General features: G+C 35.1%; 1 protein-coding gene across 12 annotated transcripts in view; it reads left to right on the top strand.

The window, feature by feature from the left end:
• Window positions 1–26189, top strand: part of LOC117170335 (furin-like protease 1) — a 1188597-nt gene that overhangs the window by 1137816 nt on the left and 24592 nt on the right. For 9 of the 12 annotated variants that reach the window (XM_033357063.1, XM_033357059.1, XM_033357062.1 and 6 more), the window contains one exon: window positions 12381–13569. The exons of 1 other annotated variant lie outside the window; for it this stretch is intronic. In XM_033357063.1, coding sequence (XP_033212954.1) covers window positions 12381–12799 — 419 coding nt within the window. In that variant the 3' untranslated portion in view covers window positions 12800–13569. Of the gene's footprint in view, window positions 1–12380; window positions 13573–26189 lie in introns of those variants that run through there. 2 more of the 12 variants (XM_033357067.1, XM_033357072.1) reach the window with 2 other exon arrangements.

Below are 26189 nucleotides of genomic sequence, written 5' to 3'. Positions count from 1 at the left end.
TGCTGAATATGGTTACAAAAATAAATAGGCAGTCGCGGACAATTGTCCAGGGGTGGTCTCGAAGGAATTAACCTCCAAGCGGAGGTGTTAAAACCGTGCCGAAAGCTGAATGGCACCTGGGTGAGGTGTATAGAACGGTGACTCTGGGATACCGGGCGACCTCTCAGAGTACGCAGCCTTCTCCTTGCATGCGGGGCTCTACAAGGATGAACGAACCCCTTTCCCTAGCTTCTCGTGGGAACAACAACCATGCTGAACTACTCCGTAAAAGGGGCTATGTAAGCGGAACGCCTACTCTACCACAGCTAGAACAAGCCGGCAACAAAGAAAGAGAGGCGACACTAAGACCAACCGCGGGCAGGCATCCAATAGATTAAGAGCGATGCTTTACGACCCGGAGAAACATCAACATCAAGGTTTCTCTCAAGCCTAAAGATCTGGCTGAAATGGATGACGAGCTTCGTGGACATTTTTCCGGTGAATCCGACCTCTGGGTTATCAATTATTGTGTGTATAATTCAGCGAGAGCTTTGGCCGATGCGAACCGTAAAACAAAACCAACGGCCGATCATAAGACCAAAAGACGAATGCATCAATTTGCCATAAAGATAGGCTGGGCAAGACAGTGCGCGTCCCGCATTCAACGTGTGATTGACTCCATCACATCTGGTAGGAATGTTACCGCCAAGGTTCGAAAGTTCGCGCGCGAACTCCGGAACCGTTATCACACACTTAACAAATCAAATCTGCTGACCATCAGGCAGCATATTGTTGAAAGAATACGGATACTATCTGACGCTAAGAGAAGTCTAGAGCGGAGGGAGAGGTGGGTCAGAGAAAATCAACAGTTTCTCTCTGAACCATCTCGACTCTTCCAAGACCCTCCAGTTACTGTCGAACACCCACCCAAACCAGAGGAGGTCGAAGTATTTTGGAGAGAAGTTTACGAAGTTCAGCATAGACTGGACGAAGACTCAGAAAATATAAGTAGCTTCAAGGAGTTATGGTTTGCCCTCATAACACTCTACAAAGTGACCGTTAAGACCCCATTGGATCTCCATTCGATTCCTTCTTAAAATTTTTTTAAAAAAATAGCAAAATCAACATTTAAATTGTTGAAATTTGAATTCTACGTTAAAATTTGCATTAGAAACTTACGGAGTAATCGCAATACTTTTTCTTTCAGCGTTAAAAATTTAAAAAAATAAAATATCAGCCATTTACATGGGCCGAAGGCAACTTCAAGTGCATCTTCTTTTAGTAACTGTTCATAAGCGTTCCGTGGATGTTTAAAGTTCTAATGTTTCGTCTTTATGAGGTTTTCTGCGATTGAAAATTATTCAATGTATCGACATCGCCTATTTCAAAGCTATTTTCAGTTTCCTTATTATTTAAAGAAATGTTTGAAGTCACGTGATTTCTCCGTTTGAGTGTGTGATGATAGCCTTGTCGCTTAAGAAAACCAGTGTACGAGCAGCAGTGAATCGCGATAGATCGTTGTCCGATCTTTTCGGAACAGTAAAGTGATTAACTCAATAAAGACATTAAATCTTACATCTTACAAAAATCTCTATATAAACGAGTGAGTGATCTTTGTGGTTCTCAAAAATAGTCTTAGTCTGCCAAAGATTCTATACTTGAAATTAAACTTGAACTATTCATTATTTCTAACGATTCTTCTCTATCTATTTCCGATCTGGCTAAATGAAATATTTATAAACATAAACATTAAACAAAAGGTCCTTCGAGCCGGATAGAAAATTGTGAAAAAACATTAAAAAGTGTAAAATTAATACAGAAAAGACCAAAGTGAGAAATTTTATTGAGTGAAAGCACAAGAAGTAGGTGAAAAATATGACGCCTTGAGGTCACATAGCAAGGATATAGGCTGGTGACAACATCCTCGCACGTACTGTAAGGCAGTCGTCCTTCTCCAAAGAGTCTGTACTGTACTCTTTCATGCTGTCATTCTTTACTGGATCGATCTTTCATTATTCTTCGCCGGAAGGAAGAAATAACAGATTTAGAGTTTTGCTAGACCAAGGATCTGAATGTTGATTCACTACGGAATGAGCAATGAAAATATTAAGACCACGTTACAAAAAGGTTAAAGCAGTAGTATATGGTGTTGGAGGAGTTAATATTGGTTCTTCAAGAAAGTTAGCAGAATTTAATTTAATTCCTACAGAAAAGAGCTGTCCTAAAGTCCACATCCAAGCTTTAGTATTATTACACCTTATATCATATGCTCCTTATATAAGATCTAACGTTTGGCATAAAGATCAATTAAAAAACTTAGGGTTAGCAGATCCAAATCCATTTAGCTTCCATCAAGTTGATTCGATTTCAAGGGCCGATAAATATGGCATTTCGCCAAAATTTACCAACGAGCAAAAGACGGACGTTACATGATAGGCTTACCTTTCAAGAACGCTCCTTTCATAAAAATAGGTGCATCCCTGGAGAGAGCTAAGATCTTTTAGAATTGAAAAAATTGAAAAAATTTGTTCAGGCGAATTCCCTTTCTAATGAGATAAAAGCTTTGAACGAAGAAGATAGGTTGGTTCCAAAGAACTCGCTATTAAAAACTTTGAATCCATTTTTGGATTCCAACAATCTCTTAGGGTTAGGTGGAAGACTGCGGCATGCTCCTATCAGTTTTTATATGAAGCATCCTATCATTTTGCCGCGTCACCACATAAGTGAGCTTATCGCCACGCAAACTCACCTTCGATCTTTACACGGTGGTCAGCAATTAACTTTACATATGCTCAGACAGCGTTACTGGATTTTAGGAGTTCGTTCTTTGGTTAAACAACTGATCAAATGTTGCCTGGAGTGCACACATGAGAGAGCGGCTTTGTCTCAACAACTTATCGGAGACTTACCTGAATTTAGAATAACCCCACATCGTCCATTCATACATTCTGGTGTGGACTATGCAGGCCCATTTAATTTTCGCCTTGCTTCCGGTCGTGGCAGAAAGAGTCAGAAAACTTACGTTGCGCTTTTCGTCTGTTGTTGTACAGTCCAATATAAATAACAATTGATTCAGATGTGAATGAATCTTTATTCGTCAATTTTAATTGACATAACCGACGTACATTTCAACCTATTTGCAGATCTTTTTCAAGGTAATACATCACCTAATTAAAAATTGTTTAACAATATGTAATACATTAGAAAGAATTAACAAATTTTATTTTTAAAGATTGTATTGTGATAATTGTACAGTGATAATGGTACGTCATTTCACGGTGCTGACCTGGAATTAAAAAATTGCCTTTTGAATCTTAGACTGGATGCTAATTTGCATAATTAGTTCGCAATTCAAGGTACTCCTTGGCATTTCATACCTCCTTCTGCTCCTCATTTTTGGGGGTTATGGGAGGCTGGAGTTAAGAGTTTCAAACACCAGCTGAAAAGAATTATAGGTGCACATATTCTTACAAACGAAGAGTTTTATTCCCTTCTTACTCGTAGAGAAGCTTGCCTCAATTCACGTCCTATTGCCCCTCTTTCAAAGTATCCTGAAGACTTTTCATATCTTACACCTGGACATTTTCTGATTGAAGCCCCTTTGATAAGCATTCTAGAACCCTCACTGGAATTTACTCCGGAAACTCGTTTAAATCGATGGCAGTTAGTACACAAATTTTCAGAGATTTACTGGAGAAGATAGGCTGTTGATTATTTACAGTCTTCACAAAAACGCTACAAATGGTTCAACAAAGAGCTAAATCCTGTGATCGGTGATTTCGCTCTTGTGAAACATGATTCGTTACCGCCTACTAGATGGTTGTTAGGTCGTATAATTAAATGCTACACGGGAAAGGACGATTTAGTACGTTCTGTTCGCGTAAAAACTTCCAGTTCGGAATACGAACGTCCGATTACTCAGATTTGTCTGTTACCAATCAGAATCAAATGAATGAACGAAATCTGAACAAGTATTATTAACTAGATTTAAAATAAATTATTCTGTTAACTCAGTGGATTATGGCGGGCGGCTAAAACTATTAAATTCTTGTTACATTAATACTGTTTCTTTATGGCAGGCGGCATTTGCGTTGTTGACAAATACTTGATTAAGCACTTATTGTTTTCTTTTCATCGTGCATTTATCACTCACGAGTCGCGTGGTATGTTTAAAGTTCGAATGTTTCGTCTTTATGAGATTTTCTGCTATTGAAAATTATGCAATTTATCGACATCTCCTATTTCAAAGCTATTTCTAACTATTCTTCTCTGTCTATTCCTGAGCTGGAAAAATTAAATATTTATAAACATAGAAATTGAACTGTGGGTAACTTTAAGAATTTTGTCTGGATGCTAGCACCATGCAGTGGAAACCTCAGACAACAACGCTGCGATGCAAGTGATGGAGAATTTTACTTCTAAACTTCGCGCGCAACATACCACTCGAGCTATTATGGATGCGCTTGAAGTCACCTTCCGCAGAAGTTATTGACATTTTAAAAAAATTTTAACGCTGCAAAAAAAGGTATTGGTATTACTCCGTGAGTTTCTAATAGAAAATTTAACGTAGAATCCGAATTTCAGCAGTTTAAAAGTTGATCTCGCTGTTTCTTTGAGTTTTTTTAAAAAGGAACCGAATAGGCTCTTCACGGGTATTTTGTAGAGGCTACATTCGGTTCATTCGGTCCGCCAAGGTTTTAAAAGCTTGTATTAATTATATATTGAAAGTCCAATTTGTTCTGACATCCTAACCTAGGCCTCCAGGTGTGATTTGAAATGGGATCTGTCTTTTACCTTATCATTGCCGAGAATTTAAAGAAATCTTTTTGCCAGTGAAATTAAAGATGGCAAAAGACCTTTCGTTGCTGAATTTTAAACATTAAACACAATTAGAGAAGAGGAAGACAGACAGAATCAAAATCAAAAGCTCGTGGACAAATATATAGCTTCTGCCCCTTGGGTTTTTACAAAACCATAACTTAAAACAGTGGCCGCAGTTGTAAGTGTAGAGGTCGAAAAGTTTCGTTTCTATCATTAGAAGAAGAAATTCCATCTTTGTGAGCTGAACCGTCTGAATTATAAGGATCCAACCTTGTGGCCTCATCTAAAGATAACTAAAATATTGAGGATGATAGAGGTCTAGGATATAATAATGGGTTAAACATACGTGGCAAATATCGAGGAAAACAAAGTTGAATTTTAAAAATTAACAAATTTGCAACATATTTTCTTTTTAAGACTTGTAGCTTCAATTTGGTGAGGAATAATGCAGCTTCTATTACCTCGGACATGATAACATTTTTCGGTATCATACAAATATTGTAGACTATTTCCTCTGGCTCAACATCCCGATGGAGACATTTAATGCTTAACGATTTTCATTTAATCAAATAGTATCCAAATATCTACATTGTAACACGTATATTTTCAACTTTACCAGTTATGGTTGCTTCCAACTAGAAGCTTTAGTAACTTCAAGCAAATAAAAACCTATTTAAGTTCTTCTATGAGACAAATCTCGATAACAGGTCTGGTAAAGTTTTCAATCGAAAGCGAAGTCGAAAAAGCGATAGACTTTAACGATATGATAGACAATTTTGCAAGTCTGAACGCTGGGTGGCAAAAGTTGTTATTGTAGTTAAGCAAATGATTACTGTTAGTACGGAAAATTGTTTTTGAAATAAAAAATATTTATTCAAACGATATTATTATGTTTTTCATTAATTTATTCTATTTTTATATGTAATTTTTAGCATAAACATGAAACCCGATTTATATTGACGAGGAGGGGGGGGGGGGTATACGAAGGGCGTACCAGAGTATTTTTGCCTAGGGCGTAAAAATTTCCTGTTACTGCTCTGTGCCTGGTTATGTGTATAAGTAATTATCTCTTGGGTTTCCTCAAAGTCCCAGAGTCATCGTTTAAGTTACCTCACACTAAATGGTTTAGAAATTAAATGAAAAAATGGAAGCTTCTTAAAATAAAGGTCTGAAATCTTCTCTTTAAAATGAGAACATAAACATAATAAAATATTTTTAATATTACCTCCATGATTTCGGCTGATTTTAATGTTCGAAAGCAGTTTCTACTCTTTAGTATGCATACCCTGAATAGCTAGAACTCATACTATCTGGGTGCCCCACCCACGCGGGAAGGATGTATCTCTTATACCTCTATAGAGATAAAAACGCCCTAAGAATTCTATGTTACCATCTTTATCGCTCTTACGGTGTCGACCATGACCCCGCCCTGTTATATTTTCTGGATGTACAATTTTCTGACAGCAGCCTTCGTTGCGCACTTAAGGGCTGACATCGTTCCCCAAGATTTCGAGAAACGAAATATATTCATGATCGAATTCTCAGTTGCAGCCGACTGCAACATCACAGCAAAGAAGAAGGAAAAGGAGGAGATGTATCAAGATCTCAAAAGGGAACCACAGTGACTGCAACCAAAATATTCGGTTAAATTATTGTCCTTATTATCAGTGCTCTTGGAGTTGCGAAACTATCACCGGCTCGTGACCTTGAAGATATACCCGCGTACTAAAAATATGCATTTCCTCAAGATAAAGGAATGTTTCACCCGCCTGATGTTGTGAATAGATCACCCCGAAAGAATGAATCTTCAAGTTGAGGCGCACCAATTGAGGCGACCTCTTGGAGTATGCAGGCTTATCCTTTCCAGAAAATGGATCGGATAATAATGCCGACTACCCTAGAGTTGGGGGAGCCAATTAAGACGGAGTGAATGCAATGTATCGGCGAAATGTCGAGACTTTTAGGTGGACGGATCGACTCAGTGACGGCCTGCTAGAGTTCTACGATACCAGTATATCATTTGAACGAGGAGGTTACATGGCATGACTGTATGATATGTGGTGCGAGTAGTAGCCTACAGAGAAATAGCGATGCTTCAAGAACAGGAGAAACATCAACATACAAGTTTTCCCCAAGTCTAAAGATCTGGCTGAACTGGATGACGAGTTTCATGGAGATTTTTCCGAGGACTCCGACCTCTGGACAATTAATTGTGGTGTGTGTGATGCAGACAGATATTTAGCTCACCACAAAAGTAGGCAATGATTGACTACATAACATGTGACAGGAAGCAAACTCGGCGTATACAAAAATTGAAGTATACAAAATTTCCCCATAAAAAAGATTCTATTTTTTTTATACAAACTGCATTTTTTAAATAATAACCGAATAAAGTCTGAAAAATTGTAACAAATGTTAGAAACTTCCTCTTATATCAGTTATGAAATGACATTAGATAGATTTATGCACTTATTGAGGGTAAGATGAATGTCAATAAATAATACATTAGCTACTAATTTGTTACTATTGATAAATAATGTTATTAATTGAATAAATGCTTTTATTGTCTACGCCTTTCACAATTGCAAGCCAATGTATGTAAGTATTTGGAGCCACTTAATCGAAAAATTTAATTAAAACCATTGTAATCCAAAACAAAAACGACGAACACCATTTGCACCATTAGTGTAGAAATTGGCCGCACTAAACACAAGATCGTCTTCCTCAAGATCGACCACATTTATTCATATAGTTTAGAAAACTGAGAGAAATGTCAATTTTCCTTGAATGCGATATTAGCAACATATAAGGGTCCCCTTCTATCGACGCGGACCATTATAATGGTGCTAGAGAGCGCTTATAAGAATGAAATAATTTCTTGAAAAAAAGGAGAAGGAGCCAATTATTTCTCTCCGAGATACTGAACACAAGATATTTACGGTATATTTATATATCGAAAAGAATGTAGATGAGCAGGAGAAGCGCACCCAAGTAGTCCTTGTGGGTGCAACGATCAGCACAGATGATATAAGGTTGCAAGTATACAAAAAAGGAGTACCCTTCATCAAATAAATTTCTAAACGATAAGGAAAATGACATTCCCAAAACTCTAAGAACTTTTATCGATGCCATTAATTTGAAAAATAAATGCAGTTAGGATAGATTGGCCTTAAAGCTAAGTCAAGCGATGATGATGATGGTGACAATAAACGGTATAGTAGAGGTATGAGAAGATGTAAGCATAGAGGTATACAGGATAAGCCTTCTGCCTCCACCCTAGGGAGTTTAAAGCAACACGAAATCGATTGCTCGTCTAATTTTATTGCAACTTTGTTGCCAATTATGTTTTTTGACACTATTTGGTCCTGCATTTACATTTTTTATTTGATGAAAAAATTATATAATTAACTGCACATTTTAGAAGTTTTAGTTTTTAAGCTAACACAGAAATTTTAGTTATGCATTAACATTTGTTAATTTTACGCACAAATTATATAAACAAATGAACATTTTGTGCTTTTTTAAGCAAAAATTAATTGTTTTTTTCTTCTGACCTTGCTGAAATAATATTTTGAATGACGTTAAATGGGAAAATTTTGCTATAAATAAATACTTTTATATTTTATTAACACATTATGCATAAACAAATGCACATTTTTTGCATTTTCAAGCAAAGAAAATCGGTTTTTCGTCTAACCTTGTTCAAATTATGTCAGAAAATGTAACTATGCATTAATGTTTGTTCGATTTACGAACAAATTATGTAAAAAAATGCACATTTTGTACTTTTTCAAGCAAAAATTATTCGTTTTTTTCTTCTGGCCTTTGTGAAATTATATTTCGAATGACGTTTAATGGAAAAATTTTGCTATAAATTGATATTTCTATATTTTATTAAAAAATTACACGGTTTAGGCATTTTTATGCAGGAATAAATCGGTTTTTCATCTGACCTTGCTAAAATCATATTAATAATTTTAGTGATGCATTAACATTTTTAATTAAAGTTCAATACATTTCTCATTCGGAATTGTTTCATTCAAATTCTAGAGCATTTACACGTACTTCACAATGAAAAATGACCCATTGACAAATTTCCCTTACCGCCTCGGTTCAAGTGAGAAGAGCACATCTGCCAAAGAAGAATCGAAAACCCGACCCGATCCCGAGCCGATATATCGACTTCCCGATCCAAAGTCGAGCTAAAACCGACACGATCCAAACCCGATAACGGAGGCTGGGTCGAGTCGGGATCATGTCGATGTCGGGATATATCGCTCGACGGTATCACCATCGAGGGAGAAGGTAACAAAAACGGTTCTTTGTATTTAAGCAAACATTATTTTAAAATCATGTATTCTCCAGTCGGAATTATTGTCAAACACGACAATTTTTTTGCCGCTTAGCCTATGTACCAGAAGATACTCGTTACCATAAGTATATTATGTTATATTTGCAAACATTCCATCCTAAACTAACAAAAGAGGAAGACTTTAAGATGAAAATTTTATGTCTGTATTTCATAAACTATGCTCCTTTAGTTTTGAGAGTGATGAATGTCAATTGACTCCTGAGAAATTGCTGAGAAAAGTGGAAGAGCATATTCCCGATGGATCATCGGTGAGGAAAAGAAACTTTAGCAGCTAAATTACTTTCTACTTATGGGGATCATGTATTTTTGCGAAAATTTGAGCCGAACCAACAATTGTTTGCTTCCTAGGATAGAGATTTAGAGTCATAAACTGTTGGTATACAAGTCGATCAGGCAATGAAGAAGAATGCAGTATCAGGGTCTTCATCTGTTTATCAAATTCTCTCTGGGCATGTTTATGCGCTAGCCGTTAGGATTCACGCTACGTTGGGAGTGATGCAACCAATCCTACATGCAAATGAACATTTTTTGTATGAGAAAGCTTCTTAACCTTATCTCTAGGATATAGATTTGCTTTATCTTCGAATGACAGAAAAGGGATTCCATAAATTTACATCAGAGGGACTTTTCACAATCCGTCGTTCTGAAAAATTCTGGTGTGGAGTATGGTCTGACATGATAGAGTATGTGGAAGTAAACTTTTTTTACCAGAAGTTTTTAATAATATCTGTTCCTGTATAAAGAATGTTCTTCGTGCCCCTAAGTGCTTACATTACATTTTCGCAAATGATTAAAAGACATTTCACCTCAGGTGTTTTGAGCTTGTTACAAAGCTACTTGAGGGGGATGATATTCTCAGTGTTATTCTTTAATTTTACTTGGACCTCGTAAATCTCTCTCCACAAGTCTCGACCTCGTTGGATTTTTGTGGATTTTTGACTGAAACAGGGAGTTTTTTGAAGAGGCACGATTAGCTGGAGAGAAACTGTTAATTCTCCCTGATTCATTCCTCCCTCTTATGAATTCTCCTCCTTGCGTCAGAGAACACCCGTAGTTTGTCAACAATGTGGAGTTTCATTGTCAGCAGCTTTGATTTATTCAGTGTATTATTATTACTCCATTAAGCGATTTCCCTTTTGGGGTAATAGATATTGAGTTCGTGGGCGCACTTTGGGACCCTTTTCGTGAACTGCCTTCCAGGTATTATGCAGTCAATCATACACTGAACACACGATGCACTCTAACTTGCCCAACTAATAATCAGTCAATTCTCTCGCCGCATCATAAACTAAAAAATTGATGTTATAGTAGCCGGACTCCTTCGAGATATCTTTACAATACAATGCATCCATTTCAGCAAGGTCTTGGTTCTTAAGGTATATTATCTTTTTGCTTTACTTTTTTATTTTCTCGCAATAATATAACGAAGCTAATGCAACCTTTAGCAATTGTATTACATTATTTCTTCAAAATTTTAATTTTTCAAACATATCTAATCTCTTGCCAATAAGAATCGCTATTACCTCTTAAAAGGTACTTGATTTCCGTAGCTGGTCTTGATGTCGCTTTCTTCTTTTCGTCTACGGCTTGTTTATAAAGCATTTGGGGAAGCACTCTGCTTTCATATACAGTTTACGAGAGGATGGCAGCCTTATTTCGCAAAGATTTTTGCGAAACGAGCTACAGCTCTGAGTATTTGTGGTATCATAGAATGTGCATACGGGCCATGATGCATCCATAAATAGGGATGATGATGGCGTCGTAGCAGTTTAGGAAGTAATTCTTGAATCAATTTTTCTATTGAATGTAAGCATTTGGCTGGTTCATCATAGTGTTTCTTTCTTAATTATTCTTAGAAGCCCTACGATATCCCTACGATATAATGTGGCTTAAAGAGTGCTTGACTACTATCTTTGTCACCTTTACGGTGTTCATCGCAACCCTGCCCTCCAGAAAGCTCCGAGAGAGATAAAGTCAGTTGTTTAAAACGAGAAGTGTCAAATTTTTTGAAACTGCGATTTTAGCAGCAGTCTTCATTGTATACTCGAGGCCTAACATCGTTTTATTGGAATTCGAGAAACGATCTATTTTCGCGGTCAAATTCTGGATTCGGCCAACCAAAAATCGATACCAAGGAGAAAGAAAAAGAAGAGAGGTCTCAAGACCTTACAAGGGAGCTGCAGCAAATGTATCTAAAGTATTTGGTTAAAATAATTGTCGTTGTAATCGTTGCTCTCGAAGGTACAGCACTATCACTGGTTCGGAATCTCAAAACCATATTCGCGTGCCAAAAACTTGTCGAGGAACTTGCGATATGGACACTGAAGACTGTCATCCTTGGGTCGCTCCGTGTCCTCCACAAACATAGGGTTCCGCCAGACTGTCGTTGCGATTTCTTTGGGCCATGTAGCCACCCATATTACGGACATTAAACGTAAACATAGGTGTGATTTCCTGTTATTCTACTGGAAGCCTGTGTCATTTTCATAGATAGCAGTTACTGCTGGTGGGACCCTGCGGTGTTTGTTTAACCTTTTTAAAAAAACATATGATTATATGAATATAACTTTCACTAACACAAATTTCAGACATGCGTAATATTTTCTTTCGTATTTTTGTTACTTGCATTTAGTTAAGGTTAATGATCAATTTAAATTGATGAATAGTTATAGCCTGATTTTTTTTATTTACCTTTATCATATTTAACTCTTTATACTCTTGGCGCTACAAAATTTAAAGTATTATCGTTTGAGTGTAAGATCGTTTTCGTCATAAATTTTTCAAATCGTTATACTATTAAATCTAAGGGTTTGCATGTTTGCAGTACTACTTCTAATTGGTTACTGAGGTTTATCCTCTTTTTTCTTCCATACATTTGTAATCTTCATTTTTCCAGATCACACTTTTTAATTAAGGAAATAATCAGTGTAGATAGTCTCTATATCTGCATTAGCTATGCGAATTATTCAGTAATATTGATACTACAGGCCATTAGATATAACTTTATTCTTCAAAGGTATAACTGAATTATATTATTCTTTAGATGCACGCATCTACTGATGTGATCGTAGAAAAGATTTATTTTGAAGAGTAAAGGTTTAAAAAACAACATAATTTTGCTAGTTTTATGCTACCGTCTTAACAGTATTATCGTATTCTTTAGAAATCCAAACATTTTTAAATGGTAATAAAGATTTTATTTTTACAGTTTGCAAGCCGAATTGGTATTTGAACGAACTTCATTGTGTTTTCCACTGTCCAGCTGGTACTTATGCCGCATCTGACGAAAGCCATTCCGTTTGTGTATCTTGCCATTACTCTTGTGCAACTTGCTCTGGGCCAACGGGAAACGAATGCACATCCTGCCATCAAGATTCTGTACGAATCGAGTCCAATTGCGTTCTGACTTCTATCGCTTGGAAAATGCAGGCAACTAGCTGGTTTTACAGAATGACAATTTTTTTTGTTATAAATCTATCAGTGATAACTGCCGCTGCAATATATCTATGCGTTTCCTGGTTCCGAAGAAAACTTATTTTCAGAACCTACGATTATGGCCAAGTGGGATATTCTTCAAATGTTATAGCTCAATGTAATGCTGATGATTCCTCATCGGAAAGTGAATAGTCATAACAAAATTGTTAACAAAATTTAATCCAATGTTTCATTCAGAAAAATATTATAAAAATTCCGTTAAGTTTTTAATAATAAATATGCCAATTGACACGGGGACATTAGTTTCCTCTAGGCGCTTAAGGCACGTCAGTGTCTTTCCACCAGCATTCCCATTTATGGAGTACAAAAAGTTTTAAAACACGAATCACTTCTACCACATTCCCTCTGCAATCGTCTCCAAACCTGTACATACGACCGTGAACAAGGTTAGGATGGCGTTGGCTGTTGTTGGGTGGTATAATTACGGCGGTAGAATTGAAGATAAAGGGGTGGAGGGGGTAATATTCGCAAGGTAGCAGTGATAAAAGAGAGAAGCGGTAAGGGGGTGGTTAGTGGTATATTGTTGAAGGTGCTGGTATCCACAATATAATTTATATGGAACTTTAAAGCCTCAAGAGTTCGCCACGCGAATGAGCACCTGTTTATTTTCTCTCGATAAGTTAGCACCTTTTTATTTTGTCTCTCCAAAATAAAACCTTCTCATTTAGATATATCGATATATGTTCATTTTAAAAGTAACCTGAAAAGTCGAATACGTGGAAATGAAGTCCAATCCTTAATGTATTCAAAACTGAAAAGATAAAACCTTTTTATATAAGCATTTAAAAAGACATTACCACTTTATAATTACTTCCCATGTGAATCACTGTGTACATATGAGTGCATACAGATAGTTACGTATCACGTTACAAAAGTATCGTAAATGCAAATTGTGTACCTAATAAACATTGCTTTTGTATCAGATATACTAAATATAATTATTACCAGCTCTGGGAATTTAGGTTACCATTTATATTACAGTACATGCAATACTTTTGTGCCGACCTGCTAACCTGTTAACAATAAGAATAGAAAAATTTCCGTGCGTTCCTTTTTTTACTCTAAGTGGTATGAAAGCAATTTTTATAGACTTTATGAATACAAGTAAAAAAGTTTTTAATGGTTCTGTTTTTCTCAAATATTATTTAAAAGTCGGCAAAAAATCAGCGCTAAGTGTAACAAGTATATTTCGTTTATTTAAAACTTGAATAGGAAAAATATAATAGATGTTTAGATAATAGGACACATTTTATTCAAGAACTTGTTAGTTATTCATTTTGAACTTCGGAAATAGGGGCTTAAAAAGAAAGTCACCATTGGCGAGAAATTCCTTGTCAAATATCGGCGCGTCACTAAAAAACTGAAATTTTGACACCTAAAAAGTTGCGTAAATGTTTTATTTCTTAATTTAGAAAAAAAAATGAAATTAATTTTGAGCTATTACTTAACTATACTAAGAAAAGAACAATATGCAAGAAGCAACCTCATACTGGAAAACCCCTTATCAATAGTAAGGCGCGCCCTCAAAAAGGAAAATATGGACACATAAAGAGTTGCAAAAATTTTCTATTTTTACAATTACAGCAAAACCAGTGAAGTTGGCCACCATTGTGACCTGGCAAGCTCTCTGAGTTGTACTGGATTTACGAAACCGGAACAGGGGTTCTGAATTATATATAACTTCATAAGTTGGACACCCGCTTAAATTGACCACATTTTGATGGAACCGCAGTTTTTACTTAGAACCATAGACTTGTGAAAACAGCAAGGAAAAGGTGAATATAATTAATAATAAAAAAGTACAAAACATGGATTTTGACCCAGTTTTAAATCTAAATGGACCATAATCTTCTGCAGATACATGAGTTAGAATAAAAAAATTAGTCTAGGCCAATAAAATGCATTTTCGAAATTTTGTACATACGCCGTAATAATTATTTTTATGAAACGCAATAGTAACAAATGATCTGGAAAAAGCATTTGTAAAGATAACGAGAACTGAGTAAAAATTAGTGGAAATTCAAATGGCAAAAATCACCATTAAAGATTTTCAAGAATTAAAGAAACAACCCCCTCACTTTGAAAATAAAAGTGAATTACGGTGTTACATGGGCTTTCAAGGCTGAAAAAAAGCATTTAAGCTATCATTTTTTAAATATAATTTGATATATAAAGGAGATATATAAAATCTAGATATATAAAATTTGATATATATAATTTGATATATAAAAAATATATATATATTATATAATATAAAAGATTTGTTTTATTAGAACTGTTAAGTATATTAAAGCATGACATTTTAACATCATTTTCAAAAATTTTCATTTACGAATTTAAAACATTCAGCTGCTGGGTCCAGATATTCGAAGATCCCCTGGGAAAAAGTATCCTTACGATAGACAGGGTAACTGAAGATAGATTACTATGGAATCAAAAAACTAAATATTTTCTGTTAGTAGGTGTGTATAGCTCGTAATTAAACCAAGTATTATGAAAGAATTAAACATTTAAATTTTTTGCACAGTTGTCTACAAGAAAGTATAATTTTCGTTCAAATTGACACCATGTATTACCTTGTAAAATAATTTTTGATTAAAGAAACAAAACCTTCGTTCAATCGCTAGTCAATCCTATCTAGAAGAAGTGCGTGTCAAATTTAAATAAAATGGGTTCATTAGTTTTTGCAAAATCGAGTCTACCTAATTTAAGAAGGCAGTGGATGCTCTGATGGTAGTAGAGTAGGACCACTAAGTGAAATTTGAAGTGGCGGAAATCCGCTATGACAAGTACTATGGGAAATTTGGAGTAGGTGAAATCCGCCATGACAGATATTATGAGAAATTTAGAGTGGGGTAAATCTGCAATGGCAGATATTACGGGAAATTTAGAGTGGGGGAAATCTGCCATGACAGATATTATAGGAAATTGGGAGTGGGGAAAATCCGACATGACAGATGTTATGGGAAATTTGGAGTGAGGGGAATCCGCTATGACAGATATTATGGGAAATCTGGGGTGGCGGAAATCTGCCATGATAGATGTTATGGGAAATTTGGAGTGGGGGAATCCGCTATGACAGATATTATGGAAAATTCGGAGCGGCGAAAATCCGCCATGAACTTTATCAACTTCACTAATTAACCCAATTTTACCATTAAAAATTTTTTTTAATCAAAAATTTTTTTGAATTGTACTAATTTTTAAAAACTTTATCAACTTTACTATTTTTCACAATTTTACCGATCTTACTAATTTTCGAAATTATATATTTTTATTAAATCCTGGTAATTTTTTCAAACAATTTTCTAACCTAATTTGTCAAAAGAAATTTTAATAAATAGTTTAACTTAAAAGGACAGGTAATTGAATAAAAACGTAAGTTTCCTGGTTACATTTGTTTTTATTTTATTTTTGCTAAACAATAACACGTAGGTTCTTAATTCTAGCGATATAATTACATGTACTAACAGAAAATGTAATTACTCTGATATCACGTATTTTACTGCTGCTGCGACATAGGATGTATACATACTAGTTATTTCTAAAGACACTAAATGAAAGTATAAATCAACAAATGATTTTGGCGATTGTTGTTTAATTTGCTTGCTGAAATATTCGAATTTATGAGCAATAATCTGACGAATAAGCATTTCACTAGGATATTTAATGCTCTCTGTCAAAATGTACTTAGGTGTCTCGTCTATTAGGAAATCTTTTCGATATCAGCAACATGCCTTTGTAGCCGTCTTAAACATTCATCGACACAAGCAACAATCTGCTTCAGTCCATAAAAAGTAGTTTTCTGCATCACTATAGTCGGTCTGTATTCCTTGGTCCTTTTTTTGCTATCCCCCGTGATGGGTTCCTCTTTATCTCCAGGAATGCTAAAGACGATTCCCTGCAGCCATTGGAAGTCTAATATATAGTCCATGTTATTCAACAAGCATGCCCAAGATGCTGAGTCGAGAGAAATGCCCCCAGTGGGCAACAAATTTCGCGACGTCTTTACGAAATCCTATGTCCGTGTCGCTTAGTTGTCTTTACGATATCGTAAAGACATCGTTAGATCATACAATGTCTTTACGATATCGTAAAGACACCTTAACGACATGGACATAGGATATTGTAAAGTTCTCGTAAAGATGTCGTAACGATGTCATAAGGAAGTCGCCAAATTTTATGTCCATTGGGGCCCTTCAAATTCAAGTTGACCAGTTTTATGACGGGTTCGAGGTTCCCATTCGGCTGCAACTTAAGGCCCGTGAAAAGTTGCTTCGTACAGAAGTCATTTAGCGAGTAGAGTGAAGCCATTAGTAAGCGATTAACAGGCTTCAGTGCGACTTCGCCAGCAAGTACTCCAGGTGAACGGCGTTTCACGGCAAACCGTACACCTGCTGTGTCCATTGAGACTGTATATGAATCCATGGATGCAGTGACGTGAATATCGGCAGTGGCAGCGTTAGGTGTTTTGTTCTCAGACATGGTATCGTGTATGGTACCAAGATTGAAACTAGACTGAATGCTAAGTAGAGCTATCACTCGCTTTTATACATCCTTGGAAATGGTGGCCAGTCATTTCGTCGCCTGGCGCAGAACACTGGAACTAGAAAGAATAGGTAAACTTTATAAGATGTATTTTAATTTTGGCATAAAAGTATTTTTACGATTGTTTTGTAAAGTGTGAAACAATTATTGAATACGAGAAACAAATATTGATCAAAAACAAAAAGTTTTAGATAGAATTTCCATCTTATACAGTGAAACACACATATTTTTCAAACCGTTTTTTTTTAACACAATCATCCAACTATTTCATGTAATTTTCAATGCATTGTTAGCCTAAATAAATATTAATTAATGTATGTAGTGACAAATCTTATTACGTTTTTGCAGAGAATATAAATCATAGGTGATTGGAATTGAAATACGAATTCTAACCTAACTTTTAGACCATCTTTTTAAACAGCAAATATTTCATGCATAAAATAATAAAACTTTACTTTGAGGTCATTTTTTCTGCAAAATAAGTTCATTTAAGTTTATAATCTATTGAATAATCACAATGAATAGCACAATAACTTTTTAATTTAGAAAAATATTTCTGTGGACAATGTGTTTTTTCACTGTATAAGATGTAAATTCAATCTAAAAACCTTTTAATATGATAAAGACTTACTTTTAGTATCCAATAAATACTTTAAACTTCACAAAAAAAATCGTTAAAACACTTGTATGTGTAAATTAAATTACGTCTTTAAAATCTAGCTTATTCCTTGTAGTTTGAATTTTTTCACCAGGTGGCGTATCGCAGTTTAACCATTCACAATACTTTTTGAATTTTTGCGGGAAGGGGAAAATCCATTTGGTTAGACACTTTTTCGGTAGTTCCTCAGTTCTTATCAAACATTTTTTCTAAAAAAATGACATATTCAATCCAATTTTTAAATGCACTCAAATTTTCAGAATTTTATGCAGTATTTATAAAAAATATTACTAGGCAATCTGATAAGTCCCTGAAAAATGAAACACGGAGACGTTTTTTTGGCCAAAGTCGGTTTTATTTTTCAACATACTCTCCTTTTAGGTCGATACAGCGAGTCCAACGATTTTCTAACTTTTTGATACCGTCCGGAAAGTACTCGATCGGAAGGTCTCCAAAATACGCCTCAGTTTCAGCTATGAGCTCCTCATTTGAGTAAAAACGCTTATCGGTGAGCCAAATCTTCAGGTTAGGGAACAAGTAATAGTCGCTGGAGGCCAGGTCTGGTGAATACGGTGGCTGAGGAACCAATTCGAAGCCGATTTCATGCAATTTTGCTTGTGCAACTAAGCATGAATGAACAGGCGCATTGTCGTGATGATAAAGCGGTTTTTTCTTCTTTAAATGCGGTCGTTTTTCGGCGATTTCGATTTTCAATCGGTCCAATAATGATGAATAGTATGCTCCGGTTATGGTTTTACCTTTTGCAAGATAGTCCACGAATATTATGTCATGTGCATCCCAAAATACGGAAGCCATAACCTTTCCGACCCATTGTTGCGTTTTTGGACACTTCGAAGCACTTTGGCCCGGTGGAACCCACTGTTTTGCCTGTTGCGTTGACTCAGGAGTGTAGTAGTGGATCCAGGTTTCATCCATGGTTATGAATCGGCGCAAAATCTCGGTCGGCTTACGCGAAAATAGTACCAAATTCTGCTGGGAAGTTGTCACACGAATTCGTTTTTGGTCCACTATGAGCAAACGCGGCTCACGTATCTTGCCTACACGTTCCAATGATATGCCTACAGCATTAGCTACCTCTCTCAATTTCACTTTAGGATTATTCAACATCATATCATGGATTTTTTCGACATTTTTGGGTGTAGTGACCTCTTTTGGGCGCCCAGATCGTTCAGTATCAACTGTGCTCGTACGGCCACAACGAAACTCGGTAAACCACTTATGAATCGTTCCAATCGACGGTGCAGAGTCCAAATAATACTTATTCAGCTTGGCCTTGGTCTCGGATATCGTTTTCTTGCGAAGATAGGAGTTTTTGATCAAAACTCGAAATTCAGATTTTTCCATATTAAAAAAAACTCGGAGGTTAATCGCTTCTCTGTGTTGTAACTTGTAAATGCGTAAACATAAATGGCTGAAGTTTCGACAGGCGTCATTTGAAGGTTCAAGCTCGACGAAAATGGTTCACATTAGTGAATACTAATGCCATCTCTTAGAATTTGCAGGTACTTATCAGACTGCCTAGTATCTAAAATTCATTCAATAGCCCCATTAATTTTTAATCTTTAATTTTAATATAATTAAATCTCTAAAGTCTACTTTATGTTTTCATTGAGAAAAATGGTTAATGTGATGTCATTTTTCTCATGATCATAATTGTAGTTTATTTCTTTTAAGTTTAAACATAATATTTATTATATCACGCTTACAAATACAAGTATTATATAGACCATATATAAATATGGTTTGGTTATTCATTATATTAAAGTACCACAGTGCTCAGAAGAAAATGGTATTTAAGTTGTAATTTTCGAAAAAAATGTATATGTAAAATATATAATTTCTCCGAAATAAATTTTAATTTTAATATCAATGGATCACTTAAAAATATTTATTTTACGGATGACTGCTTTTTATTATTAAAAAACATGGTTTTGATTTAGTTTTCTATATAAACTGGCGGTGCACAAACATGTAGGAGAGAGAGCTTTTTTGATATAAAATGGAATGGGTCTCGTTATTTAAAAAAATTCCCTACGAATAGTCGTGAAATTTCGATTCAGGTAGTGGAGCCTTCAGAGGTTGACAATGTTATCGATTATTAAAAAAAAACCTTTACCGCTATTTTTGAATACTTGATGAATTTTATCGACAGCTCTGATGATTATGTTAGTATAAAAATTAACTCTGACTTTTTTACTAAAGGTGCTGGTGGTTTGTCCTTTCGCCCAGCACGTAATTTAGGTTTGGAGGTCCTTTGTGATCTTATTTTTAAGATTATTCAAAGTAATGAAGAGTTCAAACTAAATCATTCCTTTATTAATATTTTAAATACTGTGAAAGGTATTCGTGGTGCTGGTCGAAAGGAACTGACACACGAGGGTATTAAAAAAGATCAATTTTGAAAATCCAAAACAGTGATAACTTATGTATTTCGCGTTCTATTGTGGCTGCATGTGTATACAAAGAGCGGGGTAAAATTCGCAGCGGGTCCTTACATGCAAAATGGGAAAGTGTGAGGGTACCGAAGGGAAAATTACAGCGTGAGAATCGCGTTAATTCCTTTTGATTTTAGTAATTTTGGCATGAGTAAGGCTCAACCAATATACGACAGTACGACTTTGATTTCAGATATAGAGAAAAAAGTACGATATATTGTATATTTAATGTTATATCCAAATAAGAATCGCTTTTATTTAATTTTATGCTTGAAAGCAGCCGCGGGTAACCAAGAGTTTTGCATTCCATGCAATACGAGTTATGCCAATCCAGCCAATCAGAGGCGCACAAACCATGTATAAGAAGCAGCGGTTGCTACCCCAACTGGGGATCCAAGATGTTGGGTGGGTGGGGTATGGATTTAATTGAGATGGACTGGAAAATGTAGATTTTACTGAAAATAATACTAAACAATTCATAATTTTAAGTTAAACTATATTAATTATTCGTGTAAATATTGTGGTGTCCGACATTTACTATTCAAAGAGGCTGAACATATATAGTATCTTATAGAGCATGTAACACACGAGTGATAACAGTTTAATCAGACAATTTGTATTGCACATAATGCAAAAGATTTTCATCTACAACTTATTCTTAAATACCTAGTAGAGGTTAAAGGTACCAGAATCGGTCCGAAAGTGGTATGGAATGGTACCAAAATTATGTTCATGCAGGTCGAGGATTGTAAATTCGTGGATAACTTGAACTATATGCCTTTGAGTGCCATCGGTTGAGGATTACTCTCCAGATACCATTAGTATCGAGGCTCGTAAAGAATTTTACGAGTGGTACGATGCATGTAACAACGACTATGTTTTTGATTTAAAAAAAGAAATACTAGAGGATTGTGTGAGCAATGTGACAATACTTCATCGCGACTGTCTAGCATATAGAATAATTTGTCTGTAAAAGCAATTGAATGGCTATTATGGGTAGAAAGGAAAATTGGGGTAGAAATCCAACATGCAGCAAGGTCTTGTAGATTCCGTCTACCAGAAGGAGCGCTAGTTGACGGGTACTATATAGATAGTGATGAAAAGCGCCATGTTTTGCAGTTTAATGGCTGCTTTTGGCACGGGTGTGTGTATTGTTACAAGTTAAATCCCGATGAGGAATTAACACCCGGGGATATAATTGATTTGCGTTATGAGAACACTCGCGCCACGAGTGAAAAATTTCGAAAAGCCGGTTAAGTTATAGCCGAAATATGGGAGTGTAAATATGACAAATTACAGAAAAATTCACCAAGTATCAATGAGTATTTAAAAAATCACCACTTACTCCACCAAGATGCGTTAACTACACTTGAAACGTTTTTGGGAGACGTACAGGAAATACAGCGTGCTATTATAAAATTAAAAATAATGAAAAAATTGGATACATCGATGTTTCCTCTTTATATCCATTTATTTCGAAAATGGGAAAGTTTCCTGTGGGTTACCAGAAAATTTATGTCGGCGATGAGAAGTATAGAGGTCTAGCTGGTCCAAATTACATGAATTTGCATCAGGTTCACGGATTGATAAAATGCCGTGTGCTTCCTCCACGACATTTATTTCATCCCGTGCTACCTGTGCGAATGCATGGGATACTCATGTTCGCTCTTTGCCACGTGTGTTGTGCATCTATGAGTCAAACTGAATGCACGGATGACGATACGAAGCGTGAGCTGAAAGAAACCTGTGTTTTAGACGAGCTGAAAAAAGCCATGGAATTAAATTATAGAGTAATACTTATTTCAGCGAAATAGAAATATCAGCTTACGCAATGCGATACAAAAATACGTACAGGTAAGTTATTCGCGGGTTATATAAACATCGTTTTAAAAATTAAACAGTGGGCTAGTGGGTGCCCGAGCGAGTACGCTGACGAAGAGTCAAAACAAGATTATCTTTGTGAGCATGATGAGATTGAGGGGGTAGAGTTAGATCCTGAACAGATTTTTAAAAAAACCCTGGTTTACGTTCCGTTGCAAAAGTTTGCCTCAACTCTTTTTGGGGTAAATTCGGACAAAGAGAGAATTTACCGCAAACGGAGGTTGTTGAGGAGCGTAAACAGTTGATGGAATTGCTTACTAGTCGAGAGTCGTATATAGATGAAGCTAGTATAGCGTCACTCTAGACAAACGTAGTAATAGCCACTTACACTACTGCCCAAGCCAGGTTAAACCTGTTTGAATACATTTTCAATTAGATCGACGCGTTTTGTACTACGTTACAGACTTATGCATTTACATTTGTCATGAAAATGTATCCGAGTACAATCCGCCGATGAGTCGATTACTGGGATAGATGACGGATAAGTTGGAAGTTTACGATAAAAGGAGCTATACTGACATTTTTGTATCTGGTGATCCTAAATTTTACGCGTACAACGTAACCTCTCCAGATAGAAAATCTCACCAGGTTTGTCAAATGAAGGAGATAACTCTAAATTACAAAAATTTACAAGTTTTCAATTTTGAAACCGTTCGAGATATAGTAGTTAGCAATGCTCCTCCTATTTCATTATCATTCAGATAAATTTTTTGAAAGAAATTTCACGATGTGATAACTAGGACGGCAAAAACATGTAAACCAGTGAATAGTAAAAGAAGATTCCTCGAGACTTTCGAGTCTTTACCATACGGTTATACCGAAGAGGGCCAAAATAAAGAAAATTTAGAGTAGTTTGACTTGATTAGTTTGTTTGTTTTTCTGTAGAAAATTACCTGTAAAACAATGTATAAAATCTCTCTCTCCACCTGCACGTATAATGAGGAGATGGGTTGTATGACTTCAGCTGGAAGAACATGTATGTGTATTTGAATAATCAGTTGTTAAAACTTAAAATTGTATAATTAACACCTATTTGCCATGTAGCTGGTCGGCCTGTGTCCTCTATATGTCCCTCCGTGGGTATCAGATATATTCCACCATGTTCTGCGGCATTACCAATTACACAGGCTCTGATGGCACGGCCACCGTCACCTGATATTCTGCCAATACAGGGCCTATGGCAAGTGGCCTTTCCGCATAAGGACAGACCACCTCTGTTTTTTTACAGAGGCTATTATTGTACATAACTTCTTGTAAATAGTGTAAAATAAACATCATTATTCTTTTATAAATTATTTTTATGATTTAAAAAATATATCCAAGTGTTTAAATGTGTCTGCTGTTTAATCCTTAAAATTTGCAAATCACATTACATTTATTTAATCAAAAACATAAATTGAAAAATATTTGTAATGAAAGTAGCAGCAAAAGCATTAGGGGGCGTGGGAAAATATGAGCTCATTAACTTACATTTTTATTTAATTTTGCCATAACATTTTACTATTATCTTTAAGACAGTAAAAAATCAGATAAAAGGGGATCACACTGTATGGTTTCTTTATTTTTCAACATGGATCCAAAGTGGAAACATCTATTTACGTCTAGAATTTCTGGTCCAACGGGTTACGGCAAAATGGTTTTTGTGACAAAATTTCTTCAAAATATTAATTTAATGTTGGATGTTGTATTTTCTAGCATAATTTTATATTATTCAGAATGGCAGTCATCCTATAAAGAGTACGGGGAGGGAGTTGAATTTCATGAAGATTTACTACAAGCATTAGAGTACAGAAATGATCGATCTTTTCACCAAGGAAAGTCATTTCAAAATTTGAGAGTGATCTCTATATCACAAAATATTCTTCACCAGGGACATGATCAAAGAGATATTTCCTTAAACCCAAATTATATTCTTGTATTTAAAAACCCAAGAGACCGAGCACAAATTCAACATCTCGCTAGACAGGTATACCCTGAAAGTAAACCATTTCTACAGGAAGCTTATTATGCCGCAACTTATAGCCCTCACGGTTAACTCTTTCTGGATTTAAAACAATCACTTGAAATCTTTTTCACGGTACGGCCAAGTACCCACTCACCAAAGTAGAGGTTAAAACACTCACAATTTATACTGGTGTTCAAAGTGAAACTCTCGATAATGTTATACTCGAACAACTACCTAAAATTATCAACATTGGATTTGTCGAAAACTACGCATTAAACGGCACTTTAATGTCAATCATTTCTCTCTCTACGTGGATAGTATGCAAATCCCTAAAAGCCTTTTGCAATCACATTTCTCAAAAGGAAAGCTATACATTGATGATTATCATACTCTGTTTTCCGGAACGGAAATTCATTTTATGAACGAGGGAAATAATATTGATCGTTTTGATTACGTAAATTGATACTGCCTCTTTTTATTTTGTGCAAAATCACGCTCACAATAATTATAAAAGTGCATTTTTGATCATTGAATATCAAATATGACAACATTTCTTAATGCGGGTTTCTCTTAGAAATAATTTTTATTGAAAACTACGTATTAAAAAAAAAGTGATTGATTCAAGACCATATCATCCCTGCTTGAAGACTTTGGGACAAAAATGTTTCGTTTGGGCAAAACCACGTTTAAAATAATGATAAAATTGCATTTTTGTTTATTGAATATTAAATATTATAATATTTCTTAATGCAGGCTTCTCTTAGAAATAATTTCCATTGAAAACTACATATTTATTATCAAAAAAAGTGAGTGATTCACGATCATATCATCCCTGCTTGAAGAATTTGGGATAAAAAAGTTTCTTTTGTGCAAACTACGCTTACAATTATGATAAAATTGCATTTTGGTTTATTGAATATTAAATAATATAATATTTCTTACTGCAGGCTTCCCTTAGAAATAATTTCTATTGAAAACTAAATATTTTTAATCAACAAAAAGTGAGTGATTCACGATCATGTCATCCCTGCTTGAAGGATTTGGGACAAAAGAGTTTCTTTTGTGCAAAACTACGCTTACAGTAATGATAAAATTGCATTTTTGTTAATTGAATATTAAATATTATAACATTTCTTAATGCGAGTTTCTCTTAGAAATAATTTTTGTTGAAATCTATGTATTTTTTATAAAAAAAAAAAGTAAATCATTCATGATCATGTCATCTCTGCTTGCAGACTTTGGGACAAAACAGTTTTGTTTGTGCAAAACCACGCTTACAATAATGATAAAATTGCATTTGTGTTTATTGAATATTAAATATTATAATATTTTTTAATGTAGGATTCTCTTAGAAATAATTTCTATTTGAAAACCACGTATTTTTATAAACAAAAAGTGAGTGATTTACGATCATATGATCCCTGCTTGAAGACTTTGGGAAAAAAGAGCTTCTTTTGTGCAAAACCACGCTTACAATAATGATAAAATTGCTTTTTTTTATTGAATTTAAATATTATAATATTTTTTAATACAGGCTTTTCTTAAAAACAATTTCTGTTGAAAACTACATATTTATTATCAGAAAAAGTGAGTGATTCACGATCATATCATCCCTGATTGAAGAATTTGGGACAAAGGAGTTTCTTTTGTGCAAAACTACGCTTAAAATAATGATAAAATTGCATTTTTGTTCATTGAATATTAAATATTATAATATTTCTTAATGAAGGCTTCTCTTAGAAATATTTTTTATTGAAAACTACGTAATTTTTATAAACAAAAAGTGAGTGATCCACGATCATATCATCCCTGCTTGAATACTTTGGGAAAAAATAGTTTCGTTTGTGCAGAACCACGCTTAAAATAATATTTTGTTTTGAAGCTACATATTTTTATAAACAAAAATTAAGTGATTCTCGATCATATCATCTATGCATGGAGACTTTGGGACAAGAACGTTTCGTGTGTTTAACACCACGTTTAGAATAATAATACAACTTCTTAGTTCCTTCAGTTTTCTCCGTAGCGGGGGGG

This window comes from Belonocnema kinseyi, chromosome 3, assembly GCF_010883055.1.
Source record: "Belonocnema kinseyi isolate 2016_QV_RU_SX_M_011 chromosome 3, B_treatae_v1, whole genome shotgun sequence".
NCBI lineage: Eukaryota > Metazoa > Arthropoda > Insecta > Hymenoptera > Cynipidae > Belonocnema > Belonocnema kinseyi.
This window is presented reverse-complemented; position numbering and strand designations above follow the sequence as displayed.